General features: G+C 48.0%; 9 protein-coding genes across 9 annotated transcripts; 2 read left to right on the top strand and 7 right to left on the bottom strand.

Annotated features, from left to right (window-relative positions):
• Positions 1 to 2,085: 2,085 nt before the first annotated feature.
• On the bottom strand, positions 2,086 to 2,348 carry N7516_004683 (uncharacterized protein; the record flags this gene model as incomplete). The annotated part of the gene is made up of 2 exons (XM_057217403.1): positions 2,086 to 2,189; positions 2,258 to 2,348. 2 exons carry the CDS (start codon positions 2,346 to 2,348, stop codon positions 2,086 to 2,088), a joined length of 195 nt encoding a protein of 64 aa, XP_057079286.1.
• A 1,535-nt stretch (positions 2,349 to 3,883) lies between these two features.
• N7516_004684 (ATP-dependent helicase) lies at positions 3,884 to 6,924 on the bottom strand (the record flags this gene model as incomplete). The annotated part of the gene is made up of 2 exons (XM_057217404.1): positions 3,884 to 6,496; positions 6,556 to 6,924. The coding sequence occupies 2 exons, from the start codon at positions 6,922 to 6,924 to the stop codon at positions 3,884 to 3,886; spliced, it is 2,982 nt and encodes a 993-aa protein (XP_057079287.1).
• Positions 6,925 to 10,903: 3,979 nt separating this feature from the next.
• On the bottom strand, positions 10,904 to 11,857 carry N7516_004685 (acetamidase/formamidase family protein; the record flags this gene model as incomplete). The annotated part of the gene is made up of 1 exon (XM_057217405.1): positions 10,904 to 11,857. One exon carries the CDS (start codon positions 11,855 to 11,857, stop codon positions 10,904 to 10,906), a length of 954 nt encoding a protein of 317 aa, XP_057079288.1.
• Positions 11,858 to 12,801: 944 nt separating this feature from the next.
• Positions 12,802 to 14,027, bottom strand: N7516_004686 (PP2C family serine/threonine-protein phosphatase; the record flags this gene model as incomplete). The annotated part of the gene is made up of 5 exons (XM_057217406.1): positions 12,802 to 13,178; positions 13,236 to 13,338; positions 13,407 to 13,701; positions 13,761 to 13,870; positions 13,932 to 14,027. The coding sequence occupies 5 exons, from the start codon at positions 14,025 to 14,027 to the stop codon at positions 12,802 to 12,804; spliced, it is 981 nt and encodes a 326-aa protein (XP_057079289.1).
• Positions 14,028 to 14,564: 537 nt separating this feature from the next.
• N7516_004687 (cytochrome b5-like heme/steroid binding domain-containing protein) lies at positions 14,565 to 15,656 on the top strand (the record flags this gene model as incomplete). Its single annotated transcript, XM_057217407.1, has 1 exon — positions 14,565 to 15,656. One exon carries the CDS (start codon positions 14,565 to 14,567, stop codon positions 15,654 to 15,656), a length of 1,092 nt encoding a protein of 363 aa, XP_057079290.1.
• Positions 15,657 to 15,888: 232 nt separating this feature from the next.
• On the bottom strand, positions 15,889 to 16,418 carry fkbp3 (peptidylprolyl isomerase family protein FPR2; the record flags this gene model as incomplete). Its single annotated transcript, XM_057217408.1, has 2 exons — positions 15,889 to 16,054; positions 16,189 to 16,418. The coding sequence occupies 2 exons, from the start codon at positions 16,416 to 16,418 to the stop codon at positions 15,889 to 15,891; spliced, it is 396 nt and encodes a 131-aa protein (XP_057079291.1).
• A 364-nt stretch (positions 16,419 to 16,782) lies between these two features.
• On the bottom strand, positions 16,783 to 18,653 carry N7516_004689 (uncharacterized protein; the record flags this gene model as incomplete). The annotated part of the gene is made up of 6 exons (XM_057217409.1): positions 16,783 to 17,459; positions 17,517 to 17,885; positions 17,950 to 18,101; positions 18,174 to 18,290; positions 18,350 to 18,399; positions 18,510 to 18,653. 6 exons carry the CDS (start codon positions 18,651 to 18,653, stop codon positions 16,783 to 16,785), a joined length of 1,509 nt encoding a protein of 502 aa, XP_057079292.1.
• A 600-nt stretch (positions 18,654 to 19,253) lies between these two features.
• On the bottom strand, positions 19,254 to 20,306 carry zrfB (low-affinity Zn(2+) transporter ZRT2; the record flags this gene model as incomplete). The annotated part of the gene is made up of 1 exon (XM_057217410.1): positions 19,254 to 20,306. The coding sequence occupies one exon, from the start codon at positions 20,304 to 20,306 to the stop codon at positions 19,254 to 19,256; it is 1,053 nt and encodes a 350-aa protein (XP_057079293.1).
• Positions 20,307 to 21,266: 960 nt separating this feature from the next.
• N7516_004691 (uncharacterized protein) lies at positions 21,267 to 22,108 on the top strand (the record flags this gene model as incomplete). Its single annotated transcript, XM_057217411.1, has 2 exons — positions 21,267 to 21,532; positions 21,591 to 22,108. The coding sequence occupies exons 1-2, from the start codon at positions 21,304 to 21,306 to the stop codon at positions 22,106 to 22,108; spliced, it is 747 nt and encodes a 248-aa protein (XP_057079294.1). The 5' UTR covers positions 21,267 to 21,303.
• Positions 22,109 to 22,767: the final 659 nt, after the last annotated feature.

Below are 22,767 nucleotides of genomic sequence, written 5' to 3' on the forward strand. Positions count from 1 at the left end.
ATCTAGCATTGCGAGCGCGAGCCATGTTGATTTATTTGCTTCTCAAGAATACATTTTCTGCTTTCTACTCCCCGCGACATATTTACTTCTCTTCTATTTGCCAAGGAATACCATGCACCCTTGACACCTTGTATTTCTGCGCGCCAATTGGTGCTGCCTTTCTTGATATCCCCCCCCCAACAACAACCCCTGCCCTCCACGATCCTTAGCAGTATAGCTGCCTTCCCAATCGCGTCTCCGATCCCCAACCCCAACCCCCTACCCCTACCCCAACCCCCTACCCCTTCGCCCTGAAGCCCCCCAAACCCCGTTTTTCATGTGCCTTGTTCCTCGCGTTGACTGTTTTACTCAACGTGCTTGAATCCCCTCCTGTTTGATGATACCCAGTTGTCTTACATGCCAGGAGAGCGGGCTCATAAGAGGTCGCAAAAAAAAAAGCAAAAAAAGTGTGAAAACCCGGAAAAAATTATGTCTTCTGGGGAGCAAAGGCCACCGAGTCCATATTTCGTTGGACTTGTGGTACCTTTTCTTTTCCCTCTGCTCTCCTCTTCCTTTGTATCTAGCCTTTGACACATGCCCTGAATGCTTATCCGTCATCCACTACTGGAGATGGGAAGCAAGGTGCCTTTTTTTCTTTTATCTTGTGTGGATTTGAGAATGGGGTTGTCGGTTTTGCCGCTTGGCTCTGAAATATATCCCATTTTCAGTGAATCTTTCGATGCTGTAGAATTGTAGTCTTTCTTGAGTCTTGTAGAGTACTTTTACTTTTCTTGGATTCGCTGTCCGCGAGCTACTCCACGGTAGCTTTAGCCATAGTCCTATCTCGTCTATGGTCAATTAGTGAGAACAAGATGCAAGATGTCGCCTCTTCCCTCAACCTCAGCTTCGATGTCCATTCCCTTGCTCTGGATATATTGCTCCTGTTAACCCTGCTGTTTGTTGCCCTAGTTTCCACTGATATTCTTGTCACTCAAACAATGTCTTAGGTATTATATTTTATTGTGGTCGAGGTTTGGATGTATGATATATATATATGGACCAACTTTGTCCAAGTCACAACTAACACTAACTATCAAAAGCTATAGTATACTGCTCACTTACCCCCAATATTTACCAATTGTTGCTGCAGCTCGTAAAGAGGAAGAACCAGCATAGCTATGACACTTTCCATTCTAAGCTGGACACTTCTATGGCTGAATTGACCCAATCGTCGTGTATATATATGTAGTTATATCATATTATAAAAGTAAAAGAAGCACAATGAATATGAGATTCGATAATAAAACAATAATATTTCCCTTGAGAATACAATTTCGCTCATTGCGCAATAAATCCAGATCCAGCAGATCCAATAATAATAAGAATAATAAGAATAATACCCACGCTATGCATCGCAACAAACAAATGAAACAGAATAGGGTGTCAGCCCAATTAGCCCTCACATAGCATTGACCATGCAGCTAGCTGCTAGGTAACCATGCCGAGAGACAAACATGTGTAGTTTCAACAGTAACCAGTAGAGTTGGAAGGGTAGAAGGATATAACTAGGAGACCACAAAGAGTGACCCCCTAGCTGAGAGTAGAGAGACAAGAAGAAGCAAAGAGTAAAAACGCCTCCAGAATAATGATACAGGGGGGAGAGAAAGAGTGGAGACGTGAAAATCCGGGGAGACGCAGGGATTCAGGGTGAGGCAATGTAGTCAAAAAAAGGGAAAACGGCACAGAAGCTCCGAGAATGCGAGAAATCCAAAAGAGAATCGAAGGAATCAGACAATTTGATGTCCCAATTTGGTCAGGGGGGAGGAAAAGAGAAAAGGTGTCGGTGACGAGAGGCCGAAAAAAGGGGGATTTTGGCGTCCAATGATCTCCCCAAATCATCTTCGTCGATCATCGCCTCACTTTTCTTTTTTTTTTTTTTTTTTGGTTTCTTTTAGTCTGGATCTCTTTTTTTTTTTTTGTGACCATTTGTAACGCGCGTGTAAAATGAGAATCCACGTCTCGTCTCCTTCGAGTTGAATGAAACCTATGCAGCAATTGAGGTAAACTGCATAAGTAGGCCAATTCGAGTTTTGTAAAAGAGAACAACTACTTCCAGCGTTGTTTGTCCCAGTCAGACGGCCGCGTCTCATCGTATATTCGTCCGCCCTTGTTGTGGACGACCACCGGAGGTTTGCGGACGGGATTGGTTGCTAGGGTGTTGCATTAGCTCGGGCTGAATCTGGAGATCGGGGACAGGGATGTGGTGCACTCGACATACTTAGACTTCGGACTTCGGTGGTGACCACCTGATCGTTGCTGCTGGTTCTGCTTGCCAGTGTGGAATTGGAGTCGTTCACTTTGTGTGGCATTGTGGATGGAAGAATGGAGGAATTGTAGGAATTGGTTTTTGTGGTTTGTGGTTTGAGGTTTGAGGTTGAAGATAGAGGAGGTGAATAAGAAGAGGGAGAGGGATATTAGGGTATTATAAAGAGGCAAAGAGGTAGAAGTAAAGAGGTATAGAGGTAGAAGGTAAAGATGAAGAGATGAAGAGATATGTATAGAAAGCGTCGAAGGTGAGGCACACAAGTGTTGAACTGTGAGCAGAGATTATAACAATAAATAGGATACGAAAAGATAAAAGAGGAAGATAAAAAGATCAAAAGACAAAAAAAGACAATAGTGACGTTGTTGATATGGTTGTATAGTTGTATAGTTTGGATGATAAGTTGATTCGAGGGCAATGACTTCTTTTTGTATAGCAAACCATTCCACATTGAGCTTCACCCCGATCTACACTCTGGGGAACACACGTCGAGCTCTCCTAACTAGTGTCCAAAGAGAACAAGAGCTAATAGCTGGAATGGATCACCCCCTGACGTATTTGGTGCCTGGTAATAACATACGGAGTACTGCTAACATACTATTAACTGGCCATAATTACTGGCCATCATTACTTGCCACGATTGAATTATTGATTGGTCTAGAGGATCAATGGAAAAGTAGGGCAGCCAGTGATGAACGGGGGAACATCTCCAACTTACTAGGGCTTGGGTCCTGTCACGGTAATATTACCATATTACCAATAATGATGAGTCAGCCATTCCTTAAATGTACTTATGTAGTTAGTTACTATTTACAGAATTGAATTGGACTGGTCGTGTAACCAAAAATATATATCACTTAAATATTAAAACAATACTAAAACAATACTAAAACAATAATTAATTTCATGAATGCGTTGGGGAAATACCTTCTTCACCGCTAGGTTGGCTTATGCGCCAATGGCGGCTGTAACCAAGTGCGTGTATATAAGGACATACTATTAGCATATGTACTCGATGTAAATAACCAGGGGGGGGATTCACCGCAATTAGCACTCCACTGTGGTCCAGACATCTTAGGTCTCAATTATTTTTATTCTAACATATGTTGTACTCATTCTTTTCTTTTTCTTTTCTTTTTGGTCAATAGATAGTCAGGCCTAATCCTATTAGGCTCGGAAGATCTACCCGCCCCAATTCATAAAGAGTCACCCATGGGGAAAATATTAATTATGAAACTTAGGTACATATACATCTCCCTACTATCGAGCAATGCATACGGAGTAAACAACTCATAGTCTCGTTGGTAGTGCACGGATGTGCGTCATTCCATCCAGACCGAGATTCTGGCCCTAGAGTCAACCCTTTCCTGGTCAATCACTTTCCAAGCTAAGTATACCCCGGGTGGGCTTCCCCAGCAACGCCTGAACCAGCAATGAGACTGCAAAGCGTGTGTGGATTGCCTGTCCCCCCTTCTGACTTGGTCCCGTGAACATACAACATAGATACCCCATACCGGATACCCATACCGTCATGATTCTAGACTAGCCTCCCCCGAAATCCGGTAAATCGTGTCAGCTCGTCTATCCACCGCCCTCTCGCTTCATCCGATCTTGCCACCCATTCATGCTCCGCCGAATTCCCAACGTCCGTCGCGGTGCTTGTTGAACCATTGACATCGTCGTGTTGTGGAACGTCGTCACCGGCTGGAACCCGCGAGTGGAGCTCTCGGGTTTCACCTCCTCTGCCCCGGCCGTCCAGCCTGCGGATGTACTATTGCTGCTCTGTTCCTGCGTCATCGACATCCTGGCAGGTTTGTTCAGGGTCGGCTTTGATGGGGCTGCCAGCCATGTGTAGCCATTGGGGTTTGTAGGTTCCAGGGTCGGTCGTGTTGGAATAAGTGGCCGTGGCTGAACACGGTGAGAGGAGAGAGTAGGTGGGACGATGCTTGCCCCTGAGCGTTGGTTCTGCGAGGGTAGCCCTTCGTATTTGCGAGATGGTGGTGGCTGTGGATAGCTAGGCAGAACTGGTTCCCTCTTCTGGGGTCCTGGGCCTGCAAAAAAGTTGGATATGCTTGCTTGTGTGAGTCCGTCTTTGCGGCCTGCGTTGCTGAGCGGTTTTGGTTTGTTTGCCCCAGCTGCAGTTGCGTCTGCATCTGATGGAGGCTTTGAGGCTGACTCCGCGGGAGGTTCGGGGTTGGCCGCTATGTAATCCCGGGCAGATGTAAAACCTGATGAAACGGTTGTTGGAATGGTAAACCCTGTTGAGTTGTTCATGGTATACCCGGTCGATGAGACGTAGGCGGTCGTTTTTGGCCCCTGATTCATGTCTGACCGTCGTCGCTTTGGATTAGGCTCATCAGAGGCATCATGAGACGTAGATGTGCCATCCAATTTGCTGCGGTCTTCCTCGCCCTCGGGTGTCCATCGGTCGTCCAGCGTCGATGGAAGAAACTCGAGCCCCTTGTAGATGTCCTCGAGAGATGGCCGAGGGCGACGCAGGATATCGGCAATTGCAAACACTACCTTCTCATGGAGAGACGGTCCCGTTGGCCGAAAGCGCGCTTTGGTCAATTTGGGAGGAAGGAATGGCGTCAAAGTGGTAGCGCCGTCTTCTCCTTCTCCTAGCCGGGGTTGTCGGATAGGAACACTCAGGTATAACAGGGCCTGCGCTCTTGTCATTGCGACATACAATAATCGTCTCTCTTCCTCTACCACCTCCGCACGCGAGTGAGGAATGCTCCCGTTGTATACTGCAGGAACAAACACGACTGGCCACTCCAGACCCTTGGCAGCATGGATGGTTGAAATAGTGACTTTCTCCGGCGGTTGATCCCCCTCCTTGTTTTCTTCTTTGGTTGTGATCTCTGTAGCCAAGGCGACATTTGCCAGGAACCGAGTGAGAGCCTCCTCGCCAGGATGTGCCTGCTGTTGCTGCACACCTTCAATTTCAGGGAGATCCATTTCTTTATCAACCTCCTCCTCTTCAAACGCAGCGACTTCAGTGGCTTGATGCATCAATTCCTTGACATTCGCCCAGCGACTGTCTTCGTCAAGGGGATATGTTCTGATGAGGTACTCCTGAAACGAGAGACGTTCGGCAATGAACTCAATCAGAATACGTGGAGCGGAGGCATCCTCACACTCTTGCAACTTCTGCCTGGAGGCTTCAATCAAATTGACCAAAGCGCAAAGTCCTTGCTCTGCGGCCTTTTGCAGTTTCTTCTCAGTCGAACGGCGCCCTTGAATGACATCTTTGATGAAGTTCCAAAGTGAGATGTTGGCCTTCTCCGCACCGCTAGTCAATTGCTTGATTGTCTCATCGCCAATCCTTCGTGACGGAACATTCACAATATTCATCAACGCGTCCGAATGTCCTGTATGGCTTACAACCCTCATATAATTGAGAAGAATCTTGACTTCAGTCCGGTCAAAGAATTTTCGGCCTCCAACCATCTTGTATGGTATACCTGCTCTTCCAAAGGCCGTCTCGATTTGTGTAGACAGCGAAGCCGACCGAAGCAGGACGGCAAAGTCAGACATGCGCAATAGACCACCGGTCATCGCTGCACATCGCTTGATCTCAAGTACCATCCACTGCGCCTCTGCGTTTGGGGTTGGGAGTCTTCTCAGCACGGGTAAGGTTCCGAAAGAGTGCGTAGCTAGCAGTGCTTTTGCAGGCCGACTTGTATCCTGCTCAATCACTTCCTGGGCTGCATTCAAGATAGAACCCGCAGAGCGGTAATTGTCTTCCAAGAGTACAACCGTAGTGTTTGAATATCGCTGCTGCATCCGTTTGAGATTCTGGATCTCCGCAGAACGAAAGCCGTAGATGCTTTGATCGGGATCACCGACAATGGTGATCCGTCGGTTCTTAGATGCAAAGAGGTTCATTAGTTCATATTGTATGATGTTAGTGTCCTGGAACTCATCAACCAAGACGGCCTGCACATTTGAGACACATTGTGGGTGGTCTCGGAGTAGATCTCCGCATCGCAGAAGGAGGTCATCATAATCCAAGAGATTGGAGGCCGCCAGTGCTGATTCGTAGTCACGATAGATATCAACTAGCTCCAACTCCTCTGCTTTCGCTCTATCGGCTAGGGCATCAGGACTCAGTCCATGTGCTTTATGTCGAGAAATTCGGCCTTGTGCCGCCTTAACTTCAATGCTAGACTTGAGTCGTTTAATTGTTCTCTGCGGTCACAATTAGAGAAGGGAAACAAACTGATACAATATAAAAATGCTAATCATACTCTGATAATTGCGCGGGTATCATCCGAATCCGCAATGCCAAACCCCTTCCGCAGGCCGATCAAATATCCGTACTTGACCAAGTAGCGGCGACAGATGGAATGGAAAGTGCCGAGAATCAAGCGCGATTCGAGTTTTTCTCCGATGAGTTTGGCGAGCCGCTCTCGCATCTCACGGCTGGCTTTGATAGTGAATGTACAGCAGATAACATCTTGCGGCTGGTATCCGTGATGTGAGAGGAGGTACGCGACGCGTGCGGTCAATGTTTTTGTCTTGCCCGAGCCCGGTGGTGCGAGTACTTGCAGGATTGAACCGGATGAAGTGACAGCTTCTCGCTGGGCATGATTCAAGCCATTTAAGATGGGATCCATGACATGTGGGGTGTTTGGCCAATGCTCGGGTGCCTGTGAGGAGGAGACGCGCGAAAACGCGACGTCATGTGACACTTTCTGCTCTATATTGAGGAAGTCGACTGTTTGAAGAATTAATGGAATTTGAAGGTGCTACTTGCCTCTCAATTGTTAAATTAGGATAACTTGGATACGAAATGGCACTGAGGGTGTAATTGTGAGAACCCCCGAAGACCTTCGCAGAGTGGGTGGTTGCGGGCTGAATAGAGGGAGGTTATGGCCAGTCTTGTGGTATACAGACATAGACATACTACTATATCCCTGCTTTTGTCCTTCTCAGTCCTATGGCGCATGCTGATACTAACCTTGAGTGGTCCATTCTGCTATAAAATAAAATTATAATGTTTTTTAATAGCGTGATAGTTACATACAACATACTAAAAACGACATTAAAATAAGATTTTTAGCAGTCTTTCTATAATTTTAATGGGTGTCTGACACTAGTTTGATTCGTTTTGAATATGCTTAGTACATGTTGATCACATTTTCTTAGACAAAGCGTAGATCACTGCTCTTGAATGTTATAATCCGTGTAGTGTTTCACTAGATAGATCTATACCATAGGAAGCACAACCGACATGGACGAGTCTTTACTTCAAAATAGTAAGCCTTGTACTAATCGAAGTTCTTATGGATACATAAATAGGACCATACATTGACTACTTGGTTCTGCAAGACTGATGGCCCCTCTGCCTAACTCCATCGTGGAAATTACCGACTTTGGAAGGTGATGTCTTCAATCCCGCTCCATCCAAAGAAACAGACGAATGGGAAGTGCAAGCTTTATATAATTTAGTTAACAACAACTGGTCGAAAGCCAGTTAAGGCAGGTCGTAATATGTCGATATCAGAAGGTTATGCCAAGCAATGTAAGCTCCCTTTCTCAAGGAGATATCCCATCGTTGCAGCGAGACTCATGTAGATGACCTCGAACATGTACACAATCTCGATTTCGGAGAGAAAAAAAATGAGCCAATCATTTCATCATGTCAATAACCATTGGTGATCACTTGGCACATAAATGCGTTGTAGTACGACGAAGAACAGCAAGGAATGAATACGCGGATTCATCAAAATGATTGACATAGGATTATAGTGGAGTTTTCCAGACCGTTACTTTAGCCACCTGGCCTTCAGTAATACGATTTTACGCTAGGATTTGACGTAGACGCCAATTTTCAACCTAAGTAGAGATGACATGTGGTCATCAGATCGAGATGAACTAAGTATCCGGAGTCCGGAGTTGGAATTTGGGACTTTTGTATGAAACGCAACTAAATGAAAACTCGGATTTGAAATGTGGTTCCTGTGCTTCAGAGGTATCATTGCATGCACTCGTTCACAAATCCTTCCCATCTTCTGATATTTTGAGGTTTCTCTTTCAATCTTCACCGGCAGTGGGCCCGATGTCTCCTCCCGCCCTTCCCGATTCCGACCTGCCTATCTGATACAAGCGCTCAAGCAAGGCGGGACAGGTCTGACGATTGCAAGGGCGCACGGTCCATTATTGTGTGGCGAAGTCAGGAGTGCGCTGCAGTGGTTGAAGATCTTGTATTGGGTTGAAGTTATGCGAAGAAGAGGGGAGAGACGAGAGGACTTGGTCGATAGACCACAAAGGGCAGGTCAAATAAGGACTTATAGTAGACCTTCCGCTTTTAGTATTAGTCGCTCGCCGCTTTATCATATTTCTTATTAGGTTATCTAGGCCTGGCCGGGGGCTCTATCCACCTTATGTACGACATGAAATTCACCTGCCTATAACAGAACCTTATCTCCCTCTCTCTATCATAGCTCCACTCAACTAAATCCCGAAAGGTCTTTTCCGGGTGACTTAGCTCTGGTGTGTTACCGGCGAGATGTGGATAACTCTTAGGAGCGTAAACGTTGTTGCCGGGCATACTGAGCTTAGATATACCGGAATGGGCATGTGAGGGTAAAGTCAGCGAGGTACTGACTGGAATCTACATAGTAGCTCTCTAGGCACAAGTTAAATCAAATAAGTGTACATATATAAAGGTCATCAGGAAGAAATATATGTAATGAAAGCCATTGTCACTATAGCTGCTACGCCTAGAAACTTGTGTTAGCGTAAGAGAAAGAAAGAGGTGATAGATACGAAGTACACCTGCTAGGAACGGGATGAATGGAATTGTTCTAGATCACCCCGAATAAAAAGGAGCTGTAAACGTTGTAGGAGCAAATATTTGTGATACAAGAACAGCGAAAGTAGTGCTGCTTAGCAACATGATAGTGTAACTAAAGTTCTGTAGGGACATTCAACGGGATCTCAAGAGAACAAAGCTAATACTATGACTTGTTTCTGATGAATGTACTCCGTATGTTGTACTCGCCTACGTCTCTACAAAGTGGAAGCAAGAAGGTGATCTACCTACTGCTATGGAGCTCTCAATATAGTTCCATGGGGACAAAAAGAGAGGTCTGACCAATTGCAGGCAAGCAAGTAATGCCTCGCTGTCTTGATACTTTACTGTCTGGATATCTAAGTGCATCAGTTGCTCTAGTCAATGTTTTCACGCCCATTGATCAAAATATAGAGTGTCTGTCGACCAGATTATAGACAGTCAGCAAATTACATATGATATTCGGTACGTAGGCAGGCTTCTCATAAGCTGGTGTCAGGTGAAAATCTGAACTAATTAGAACAGCGTGAAAAACTTAGTATCCAGAATGTGAACGGTGGAATCCGTTATGGAGAACGCTGTGATAGGACAAAAGACCTCGCTCCGAGCATTAGATCTCGACATGGGGACAAACCAGGGTATATTGGCCTTGTCGGCTCGACGCGAGGCCCGTGGGCTTTTCTCCAATTTGACAATTTCCTTGGGCTTAGTGCATCGGCTGTTGGCACATTAAACCGAATACAATCAAACGATCTAGGCACAAGATAGTCTAAAAATATTCATACAGACTACCTCAACTGTACTACATGCTCTATACCTCACTTTGCCGTTGTATTTTTAGATAGTGGTATGGACTAATAGATGGGAAACCATTTTGACTCCCTGAATTATGTGATACACATATAGTTTATGATAAGGCAGTCTCAAAGAACAGTGATGAGGAGTCTCTCAATCGCAATCCCACACCTCCTCACAGTGTTCTCGTCACACACGAATATCGTGTCACTTGATGACGCTGCCATCTTGACTACAGCATGTATGGAAGATAATTTATGTCAACCCATAACTAAGCGATATGCAGGCTATCCGTGGACAATCACGGGTTTAAGCTTCGACAATAGACTACACTGTAACATACACAAAGTGGCTAGTATAACTATGGCTCTTATATGGCTCTTGTATCAATTAACTACGCACGGGCCATTTGCCTATCCACATATGCCAAGGCCCGCGATTTTACATTCGACAACGATCTTTATTCGTGCGGCGCATAAGAAACAGTACTCACGTACTGGTAGCTTACCCGGTATCGAGACACCAGATGCGGAGACACAAGGCTTCTACCGGGATCGAATTGGAGTCAACGAGATATTAAAAAAAAATCCACATCGACTATCTATGAGACTACCACAGTGCTGAGTCAAGATAGGACTGAAATTTCTACCTAAATGGGCCTGACTCGAGTATAGTTACACCCTCACAGAAGTGACAGATAAGGTAGGGCCGGTAGTAGAGAAAATTTAGTATACTGATGAAAGGGTACGGATTAAGCAACTAGGTATAAATTTCTCAGTCAAAGAGAAGACTCTGTATTAAGAATGTAATGCTCGCTTGAATAACGCTTATCCCGAATCATGCAAATACACCATACTGGCCACACCAGTATATGCCCAATTGAAATGAAATCACATCAAAACCAATCAATGTTCCCAGAAGGGTATCACGCCAGCAATATGTCCTCTTGAAAAATCAGTCAAGGACGTCTTCCAAAAAGAAAAGAAAAAGACAATATATCAAGATCAAGAAAAGATACCCAAGGGCAGTGTCATGGCCACTTCAAAGTTGGGCACGTTGACCACTTCGGCAATATGCAAGTCACCAGCAACACTAGCGAGAATGTATGCCTCGCTGCGAGTAAGACCCTTAGTCTGCACCAACCACTGTATAAGATTCCGAGTAGCATTTCTGGTAGCCTCGTATAGGTCAGGGGCAATACCGAGAGCGCCGTAGGTTCCAAGGTCGGGAAGGGGGTTCGGTATTTGGGCGAGGGGAGGAGTCTGGAATTGGGGAGCAGTCATCCAGGGCTGGTTCTTGAGGAGCTCAAAGCGGAGGGTAGCACGGACCGGGGTTTCGATGGCGGTGCCGCAGACCTCGCCATGGCCTTGTGCAGCGTGGCCATCGCCACAGCTGAAGAGGGCGCCGGCAGTTTGTACGGGGAGGAAGACGGTGGAGCCGACGCTGAGCTCTCGACAGTCCATGTTTCCGCCGGCGTTTGTGGGCGGCACGGTGGAGAGTTCTTCATCGTTTGCTGGGGCGAGACCCATGCATCCGAGGAAGGGACGCAGGGGGATCCGCATGTTCTTGAATTGGGCGAAGCCTGCTTCGCGGTTCAGCTCCCAGATCTTGATCTCGGGCTCTGAAAACTCGTCTGCCAGCAGACCGAAGCCTGGGATGATGGCGGACCAGCCCCAGTCGGCAACCTGAAGGTCCAAGACTTCCACTTTGAGGACATCGCCGGGTTGGGCGTCCTTCATATAGATCGGGCCGAAGACGGGGTTGACCCGGTTGAGATCCAATGTCTTGATGGCTGAGGCCTTGGATGACGTGTCGAGTTGGCCATTGCTACTGTCGATAGCATCGAAAGAGACGGTCTCGCCGGAGGAGACGGTGAGCTTAGGGGTGTTTCCACGAGACCACTTTTGGTGGCTACATTCTCTTCCCACATGGAAGTTACTCCATTCTTTTGGTGCCATGTCGAATATTTGAGGGTTCCCAGGGTTCTGTTAGGGATCGTTGAAGAGAGACAATATATGGAAAGAAAAGGTATGAATATAGTAACGGAAATGGAAAAAAATTAGACCAGAAGGGGAAGGGAAAAAAATTGGTGGAACATAAGGGCGATTTTGTATCAAACGAGTTCGGGAGATCCTCTGCAGGGTTGACCGTTCTGGAAGGTGGCTAGAGGCCGGATCTTATGCTTCTTTTGCTTGCTCCACCCGGACACTGAATCGCCTGCCTAAAGTGGTTTGACGGTACCGTTCCCCCCTGTTGGTGGCTCTGGGTTTTCAACAGTAGATCTATTGGACTATAAAGAATCCCGAGGTTTGGTTGGATAACAAAGTAAACTTGCTAGCGATAAGCAGACAACCTTGTAGGGCGGGGGAGGTTACCGATTGTAGTATGTTATAGTGTTAGTTTGGATGTAACTATGTTGTATACAATATAATAAAATTAAAATTGCATCATTTACAAAAAAAGGAATAGCTGTGGTGAACCCTTCCCTGAACTTCCTACAACATCGATTTCTTATATAAATAGCGCCACAATTGAATTAATTGGTATACATTTCTCCTTTTTTCCCCCACTCCTCTCTTTTCACTTAGGCTCGGACCAAGAGATGCAAAGTAGAAATAGTTAAAAAGGATTTTTTAAACATTTTAATTTTTAATTGTGTTAATTTTTTTTTTAAAAAAAGAAAAATTCCAAATTGGCCCAAAAAAGGTCCAACACCACCTTCTTCATTGGGTAAGGAGCGAACCGTTGGTAGGCTGTGAGTGGCACAGCTGCATAACATTTTGCAAGTGGAACTTTGGTCTTTACTATGTTGTATAAACCCCTACAATAGTACCTATATAGAGAGATAGAGAGATAGAGATATAGAGTATATCTGGTGTAGCATGGATATATAATTTAGATCTCAAGATTCCTGTCCATCCAACATCGCTACAATACACGTTGCATTATCACTGTGAGGTCTGTTAGCACTATTGGTGGCGATTTCTTGTGCAATTTCATTTGCTCGTTTTCCCCGCATCGATAATTTCATCACGTGCTGAACCAGGTTCGTATCGTCCACTCGATCGGTAACTCCGTCGGACAACACTAGCAGCAGGTAACGGCGGTCTGTGTGTAAGGTGCGTCGTGTGGTGTAAGGATCATTGGATAGGAAGTTGCCCCGAGATTCCGATCGGCTGGTAGCTGACGAGGCCGGGTCTGACACGGAGCTGTCCATCAAGGTATTTACCGGATTCTTGTACTGCAGGTCGCCCAATGCTCGCGACATATTCAAGGACCCTGTCCTTCAAGCATCAGTATTCAATTTGGAAGGTCATTCTCCTTTTGTTAACTCACCAAGACGCTCTGTCCCGCTGCGGTTGTTGACTACTCCGCCTGCCTGCTCAATTCGGGTCTTTTCGCTGGGAATGGAGGGTTTGTGAGCCTGTGTGAGACGTCGCTGGCGTGTGGCTGTTAGCATTTACCCTCAACCCAACCCAAACCAACAACAGTGACAGCAGCGCGTACAATATGATACGGATGCTCTGTTTTCAGGTCCCGCTCGGCTAGGATAACATGCGAATCACCCAGATTGGAGACCATCAACTCGCCCTTAGTGAGATTAAGGCAACAGATTGCCACCGTCGACCCTGAAACGGCAGGCTCGGCAGATTCATGCTCAAACCTATCCAACAGAATGCTGTCTTCTTCCGCCAGTGCTGCCTTGATAGCCGTGGCCCAATCGTCTTGCTGGAACTCTGGGCGCCGTGCGAGCAGGTGGTGCAGACTTTTATGGACTTGGTCTGAAACCAATCCCGAACCACTGGAGATCTTGGTCAGTTCAAGTCTAGTCTAAAGGACGCATTTCGAGGCTTTCCTTACTGCCCATCATATATTGCGAAGAATGCAACTTTGTCCTCTATGTTTGAAGGAAACTGGTTCGGAAAAATCACTGTACACCGATCCTCTTGATGCTTCCTACCACCCTGGGACTGCCATTTGATTTTAGGTAAGTATGATCGCTGTGCGAGGGCCATGCGCCATGACACTCACTTGACCAGCCCCAGCATCAAAGAGCGTGATTGCGTCTGAGGTAGACATTGTCTTGCGGAACATTTGGTTCCTCATAGCTCTGTGAGACACAACCATGCTTGGCAGTTGATGCGTAAAGGATCAATCTCTCGTAAGGGCATAGAGGGCATAGAGGGCATAGAGGGTATAGACAAGCCCTGGAGGTTCTGTCACGATATCTGTGGAGGAGGAGGATGATGATGCACTGACATCATGAACGCCCTCTGATTTTGACTGATACGAGGTTGTTTACCGATATGCAATTGGTGGCTTTCAATGGCTTCCCCGGAGTTCATTCCTTCCCCAGACAGCCCTGGAGATTTGCCAGCAAATGTCTGATATTTTGACAGCCGGCAATGGTTATCCCCCCCCTCCTCAGCACTTGGGATAGATGGTGTAGTAAATCCTCTTCTTTTAGATATCTCACTTGGATGAGTCTACCAAAACCATTGAAATATGCTTTACCCAAATAGTATTTAAGCTTCTAGCAAATAGAGATCTTCCATCGCGCGCACGGGCCAATTTACTCGGCGAATCTGCAAGATCATGATTCTAATCAGGAACACCCTCGAACTCACTTTTCTCACTTTCCAAGCATTTCAGACTTAGTTCAGCATGGGCTGGGTAGGCGCGGGTGTACTAATAGCAACAATAGGCTACTTTCTCTACCGCTACCCTCCTCGCAACTGGGTCGAACCTCCTTCTTTTGCCCCTCCGGAACCCAAACCCGGCGCGCCGGTTGCCGCCGACACCACAGACGAGCCCGTGCAACAGAAGCCTGGCCCACGGGTCTCGACGCCAGCAATAGAGACAGAGGAGGAGGATTCCCAAACCACACCCAAGGCTTCGGCGTCGAGCGCACCACTCCCCGTCCTTGCGGTCCCCACATTCAGCCTAGACAGCGGCGAGAGCAAGACATCACAGCCCGCCACGATGCCGTCCATTTCACAGCCCATGAATGGAGCAACAGAGCAAGCATCTTCGACAAACCGTGATCATGGCGCGCCAAAGACTCAACCGCCACCGCAGCCATCCCTCGCACCCCCTCCGAAACCTCAACCGTCACCTATACCGCCGAAGGCAACAGCCACCGGCGCCTCTTCCCTAATGCCTCCTCCCCCAGTGCCACGGCCGCGACCAGCAACACAAGCGAACCGTCTCACCCCCACGAGCACGCTCCAACCCCCGCGGCTCAGTGGCAGCTCCCTTGGCCCACCACCATCAGCAGCCGCCTCTCAGCGCGGCCTGGGCCCACCGAGCAACGGCAGCCGTCTTAGCAACAGTACCCTCGCCCCGACACAAGTGTCTCTGAAGAAATCCTCACGCAAAGTGGTTCTCCAGCCAGGATTCTCTCCCCTTGACTGGGCAGCGCTAACTGCGAACCCGAAGAACAACCTCCGCGGCGAAGGCCTTCCCCCAGGCCTTTTGCGGGTCACACCATCAATGCTAAAGGAGTACCATGGGCGTAAGGGCCGTGATGCCTGGACTTCGTACAATGGAAAGGTGTACAACATCTCTCCCTACGCCCCTTACCATCCAGGTGGGAAGGGTGAGCTCCTTCGTGGCGCGGGGAAGGACTCTGCACAGCTATTCCAGGAAGTTCACCCGTGGGTCAACTGGGAAGGAATCCTTGGCGAGTGTCTGATCGGAATTCTAGTTTCGGAGCATGATATCCAGACTGAGAATGCTCTGGATGCGATGGACTAATACTTGATTCACTTTTTGGTCGTTGTTTTACCTTGCTGTAATTGTTCAGCCGGTTTGTATACAGTGTACATCTTGAACCACATAGAAATGAGATACCCTGCTGCTATATTATACAACAACTCCCATTCGAAAAGGTATATATATATATTTGTTCTCGGCCGGATATCATGGCCTAGTCATCAGAACTCCTCCCGGGAGAGAGTTACGTAGATAGGTATCAAACACCGCTAATTCAAAGCTCATCCTTCACACCGTCAATACCGACCAACTCGGTCTCGAACACCAACGTCGCACCACCGGGGATAGGGCCAACACCGCGGTCGCCGTAGCCGAACTCGGGCGGGATAGTCAGCGTGCGCTTCTCGCCAATGCACATGTCAAGCAAGCCCTGGTCCCATCTGTATCCAACGAACACACCAATTAGCTTCTAGCTTCCACGTGAATAACCAAGATAATGGGGATGGGGATGTTTGTATGCAATTCCACGATTGACATCTTCAAACAGCCCCCCACCGGATAGCTTCCAACTCACCCCTTGATGACACGACCGGTACCCAGCTTGAAAGTCAAAGGCGCGTTGCGCTTGTAGCTGGAATCGAACTCGGATCCGTCGGACTGCAAAGTGCCGCGGTAGTGCATGGCAACTCCGTCGCCCTTGATGGTCTTGCGGGTGCATTCGACGGCGTGGGTTACTTCGATGCCGAGGTCGGCGGCGGCCGCGAGGGAGCCCAGGGCTGCGACGAGAATGGAGGTGAGACGCATTGTGTGTTTATGGGGATGGATTGGAGGGGAATTGGAGAAAGGTAAGGAGTTTGGGTGTGGACAGATGGGCGGAGATGGGACCGAGGTTTAGCGTTGGTCTGTGCTTTAAGCTTCAAGCCAAGGTTTACGTATGGTTGTGCTTATTTTCTATATTTTACCATGTCTCTAGGACTAGGTGGCTATCTGGCATCTAGTAAAGATACTAAATACTTGTATACTTTGAGGCATTTGAAGATTTCGTGTATTGATTACGATTATGTGGATATCCCATCGTGGCTCTACCTCAACAATCGAGGTCCGAGCAACTGTTGGTTTTGAGTTCATCTGGGACCATACCCATTGCTGGTCTTCGGCCATTCACCGTCTAGGTCGCGAGTGTATCATCACCATTAGGAAGACCCCGGGCCATGACCTGATCGGCAGTCGCCTTCAAATCATCCTCGCCCATATCGCCATCCCAGCCGTTTGAAACAAGATAAGCACGGAACTTCTCATCGCGCACCCTCAAGTCTTCACCCGTCAAATCAGGCACAAAGAAGAAAGTAACCAAGATTCCAACGACGCCACAAATAGCAGCAATAATGAAAGTCCACTTGTTCCCCAGACGATCCTTGATAGGTTGAAACGCCTGCGTACCGATAGCAGCACCCGCCTTCCCAATAGCCGCAGAGAGCCCGTAACAAGTCCCACGAACACCGGTAGCGTACGACTCAGACGAAATCAACCCGAGCATATTTCCCGGACCGAAATTGCCAGAGCTCTGCATCAGACCATAGAAGACGACGAAGAGAGGCACGATTTTGGTAATGCGGTCGTAGGCGCAACCGATGATTAGGCCAAAGATCAGGTATCCGCTGAAGCCAATCATCATGATGGGCTTGCGGCCAAGACGGTCGCAGAGAAGGGCTCCGAGGAAAACACCCGGCAGCGCGATTGCACCGAGGAGAAGCTGCCATTCGCCTGTTTTCAGGATTGTGCCGTCGTGTACGACCGAGGAGATGATTGTACCGGAGAAGACGCCGTTAGGGAAAGTGACAAAGTCTGAACATATTAGTTTCTGTGCCTCAGCAAGTACTTGGGGGGAAGGAGCTCTCTTACCGTAGAGGAACCAAGCACCGCAAGTGCCAATCAATGCTTTCCAGTAATACCGTAGCACGAGCATGTAAGGGACGTGCTTCTTGATCGCTCCGCGTCGGTACAAGACTGAGTTCAGCATGCGGATTCGGAGGTAGAATATCAAGAGCGGCCAGAAACATCCTATGCCAAAGCACACCCGCCACACGGTGCTGTAGTGGGATTGCTGACAGGCCATGAATACCATCAAGAAGATTGAAACCGCTAATGGGCCCCCGAACGACAAGGGGTAGTTGGTTACCATGATGAATGCCGGGCCACGGTACTCCGGGATTAGATCGTTTGCTGCTTCGGAGGCGGAAGTTGAAGAGGCCGGATACTCGCCGCCGGCGCCTGGAGCTAGTTAGTTAGCAGTGCAATCAAACCAGAATGATGTCTTTGTTGAAGGTTTACTTGCCGAACCCGACAACGCCACGGGCAATCGTCATCATCCAGAACATGCCATCGATGGTAACGCCATGCGAGGCTGTAGCGAGAATACCTCCGATGACAATCATAAGGGTTGTGAAGACGATGGCTCTCTTACGACCGAGATAGTCGCATGTCAGTCTGGTATAGCATCGTCAGTCGTCAGAACCTTTCCATAGCCCTAACTTTTAGTAGTGTGCTGTCCGTCCCTACCCAATAACAACCTGTCCAATGACTTCGCCGACGAGTAGAGCATTCGAAACGCGCGTGCTGACGGTGCTAGTGTACTCCTTAGGATATTCCTTTTTAAGGAGGACATTGGTCATGGTCCTGTGAGGTGTTCCGCGCGGTTAGACATAGTCATGTATGGAAGCAATCACTCGACCCACATCAAATTGTTTTGGTATCCATCGCTAACCAGGCCGAAGCCGCATGCAAACTATTGAAATGACATCCAGTTAGTCACCTTATCAGTTGCTGACTTGAACCGCGAGTGGGGGAAAAGCAAGATGATAACCTGGCATGTATAGACCAGGATGAGACACTCACAATAGTGAAGACGTCTGACAGACCCTGCTGCTTCAGCGATGTACCCGATGAATTAGCAGTGTCAACTTGGTTGATAGCGTCTTGAGTCGCAGCCTTGGATTCATCGCACCCAGGGAGTGCGGTCAAGTTTCGTGCTGACGCCATTTCGACAGCCCTTGAGAGATGGAGTTGGGAGAAATTTGGGTTGTGGTCCTTTCAGATAAGACTGGAGGGATCAAGGGTGTCAAACAAAACACCCCCTGGTAATCCGCTGCTGCTTATTTCACTTTCAACCTGTTGTACCGGGGAAGGCCCCTATCAGGAATCAGCCCTACGGTGGAAATGGTTAAGCGTACAATAAGAATTAAGCCAATAGCTTATCTACGGTTGGCTTTAACTAGAGTTGAGCTTGGTATGTCTCGTGGTGTCAAAGCACATGGGTTACATATGCGGAAATATTAAGATCGATCTTGCTGGGCCTACCAAGGTCTACAACTAGTATTTTTACCTATCTATTGATTTACTGTTTGATTGCCCTCAGTTGAATGGTTCTGATAGTTTTTCATTCATCGGCTTAAGTAGATAAACTCGTTAAAATAACGCCGAACATGAATATGGCTAAAACTAGCCCGGACCCCGTGGGTATCACAAATGCAGAAACGATTTTTGACCATAATAGAAATTTTTGGCAAAGCAAAGACATGAATCATTGGGAAGAATGTCCCCTGACTTTTAATTATCATCACGGCAGCAACAGAGATGTCTCTATGCCCATTTGCCCAGCAACGCCATGAGGGCAGCTCCGGCACAAAGAAGGAAGAAGGCAATCAGCACCTCGCGGATGGGAGCCTTGCGCATGGAGTGACTGAACATGAACTCATGCGCCATCAGCTCGACGAGGGCAGTGTAAATGAGAATTCCAGCGGAGATAGAGTCAAAGACACCGTTGACGATGAGTGTGGTTCGGCCGGTAGGCGGGTAGCTGTTTCGAACACCCAAGCCAATAGCAATAGCAATCGGAGTCGAGATTCCAAAGCCAAAGCCCAGGAGGTAGGGAGTGTTGCGCTTCGATTTGGGCCAGGGAATGGTAGCCAGACGAGAACCAAGACCAAGTCCTTCAAAGGTTTGGTGGAAGACAAGCACAATATAAAGGGTAGTGAACTCGGCACCAGACACTGCAAGAGTGAGACCAATGAAGACAGAGTGGAAGATGATACCGAACTCCAGGATGAAGATCGAAGTAAGCTGAGCGGCGTAGTCCTCAGCCGCTTGGATGTCAGTTTCGGAGTGGCTGTTATCGTGATGCTCACGGGTATGACCAAGGTGGTCCTCCCCTGGCATGTGACTCTTCGGCTCGTTGGTTTCGTTGGCAATAGAGTGGTCGTCGAGTTGGGTGTGGGTATTGCCTTCCTCATCGTGCAAATGGCCTTGGCCAAAGTGCGAGAAACGCATAACCATCAACTCCACAAAAAAGAGAACAATAACGGTCATGAGGATGATGCCCTCGACCCAACTGTATTCAGTAATTGGGCCGGTCAAGCACTCGTTTTTAAGTGCCTCCTCGGCGGGACCCAGCAGGTGAATGAAAGCAGTCGCAATGATCACACCGGATCCGAAGTACTTGGCGACGAAAAAGGCCCATTTGGGGAATCCACCGTTTTTGCTAAAGCGACGGGCGAAGACGGGGAACAGAGCACCAAACATGGAGCCAGCCATGATCACAAAGATGGAGGAAATCCGCAGGCCCATGCGGCCGTCGAACTCATTGCCGGATTCACAAGCATCCTCGCGCTTGAGGAGAGTGGAGTAAGATTCCATTCTGTAGAGGTGGGACAAAGGAACGTCCGTGGGAACCAATGAAGTGCACAGAATACTATAAGAGATGTAGACAAGGATGCCAAGTGTCCCAATTGAGGAGAGAAGAATTTGTGATTAAGGTAAGATGAGACAAATGAACTTTCAGGGGGGGTTGTGGGAGGCTAGTTGACCGCAATCCCCAAGGTCCTCAATGGTAGGCGAGATGCGTAGTTAGTCCACTAACCACGCATGAAATTATCAGGAGATCCTGACAATGTCGTGCTTTGTGGATACTGATTGAACAGAAGATAGCGAGAAGGAAATAAAAGGCTTCTTCTTCCCACTGCTCGTGTAAATAAGTCGCACTGTGAAGTCGCACGGTGCAGACTTTCGATGGGTTTTTCTAGCCAGAATGAGTACCCTGAGAGCAAGGACCGGAAAATTCAGCCGATATAGAGATAATAAATCAATCAGTTCCTTTAAATGGACAGAATCAAGACCGAATCAGATTTTGCAGGATCTTGATTATATTAATCATCTGCAGCCCTGGAGGGGATCCATGGGGACCTTGGGGGCACGAAGACGTCAAGACGGAGTTTTTACACACTCTCATCATGGTATCTGGTACTTGATCACCCACACAATTGTGGGTGTAGCCGGAAGTACCCGGTACTTGAGACTAGCGTATTGAGGACCTTGGGAGTCATTTCATGGGTCTCCGATTCCGGTTGCGGTGATTAGGTCACGTGGCTAGGAGATAAGGTCCTTCCTGTGTCCCGATGTGTGTGGATGTGCCATCTTTTTGTTCTTGATGGAATACGGTAGAAATACTGGAATGATTAAAAGGGGTTTGAAGGAACGTGGTTGACAGCCCCCTTGAAAGGGAGGAGAGAGAGAGTCCTTTCAGCTCTTGGACGCGTCTCTATCGCCAATCGGAACATCGGCGGCAAAAGCGCTTGGCATGACCTGAGGTTATTGGGGAAGCCTTTGACCACACCCTTGCGCAACACATTCGAACATGGCTCCCATTCGACGATACCTTCGCATTAGCAAATACTCAGTGCTGGAATGTCGCATTTATCTGGAATCTCCATCTGATTCACGATGGCTCTTGGACTCCCGGGATCCTGTCCTTCCTCGCGTCATCGCTGCTGTTCGACCGTTGGTCCTTCCGAAGCTGCGCGAAGAGAATGAGCGGTTGTTCATGCGCAGGAAGGGCAAACCGGTCAAGGATGTCATTGCAGAAGGTATAGACCCCTGGCTATTTCTCGTATAACGAACCAGGTATGTTAACACATTGCCTAGATGAATTCGAAGTGGCCATCTTCCTCCGCGAATCCCGCACCCGCCATTCGCTCCTCACACGCAATAAGACATTCCACGGAAAGGAAAACCAGGATCAAGATTTGAGAATGGAGCTGAAACCAGACCATGTCTCAGGGGATACGACTACCAACCCGGTGAACTCGACAGATGGCGAAATTATGATCGAGAGTGACAGTGAGGCTGATCTGGAATTGCACAACATTCCCGAATCCGAGGATGAAGTTGCGCTGGGGAAGGGACGTCGGTCAAGCAAGAAAAGTCGGACAACTAGGAGAGACCAGGTGCCACCCGAAGACACGACTGGCGGTGACGAAAAGAAGCTCCGTTTCAACACCCATTATGAGAGCTTCAATATTCATGGATGGGTGTTATGTCTGTTGATCACCCGCAAGGGGGATAAAACCAGACCAAGTGCGGGGCTATCTGACTCAAATCGGCAACCTCTGATGGAAGAATGGATTTCAACTCAAGCTCAGGCTTCTGTTGATGACGGTTGATCCAAGATAGGTCAGCAAGTGCGGACCTGTGGACCTGGCAATGTCCAATATGGCCGACCCGTGGACATCTCTCTCAAACTCGTAATGTGGGCAGCCGTGGTAGAATGATCAGTCGCAAAGGGCCCTGTGACACCGCCGGCACTGCGAGAACTATTGGTGATGTATTTTGTTTCAACCCCCTGCAAACGATACAAGATTTTGCTTCAATTTGCCCGCGTCGCAAACACTGTGTCAGAGACTTTTGTCTCATCTTGTAAAATCATGGACTTGGCGACTCATATCACGCGGTACATCGACTCCGGTCTACGAGGCTATGTGCCACTTGGGAGAGCACAACATCTTCCCACTACCGGGCCACCACGGGACATTGCACTGTAAGGTGCTATGATCGGTAGGTTGATGTCACCAAGATCAGGCAGGTTACACAAGTGGCGGGCTGTCATACTCCCCAGATGACTTCTTCAGGCACAACCGCTGAGACTAAAATATCAGCCACGGGAACCCCGGGCGCATGCAACCAGCGCTATCTCGATGATCTGCATGCCATAAGACGTAGCGTGATATTAACTTGACTACTCCGTATACGACTTTCTGTTTACATGTCTCGGTCGCATTCATGACACTCTACGACAACACGGACAATGGCATGAAATTAGTCT

Source organism: Penicillium verrucosum, assembly GCF_028828655.1.
Source record: "Penicillium verrucosum strain IBT 35672 chromosome Unknown utg000001l_segment0_segment0, whole genome shotgun sequence".
Classification (NCBI taxonomy): Eukaryota; Fungi; Ascomycota; class Eurotiomycetes; order Eurotiales; family Aspergillaceae; genus Penicillium; species Penicillium verrucosum.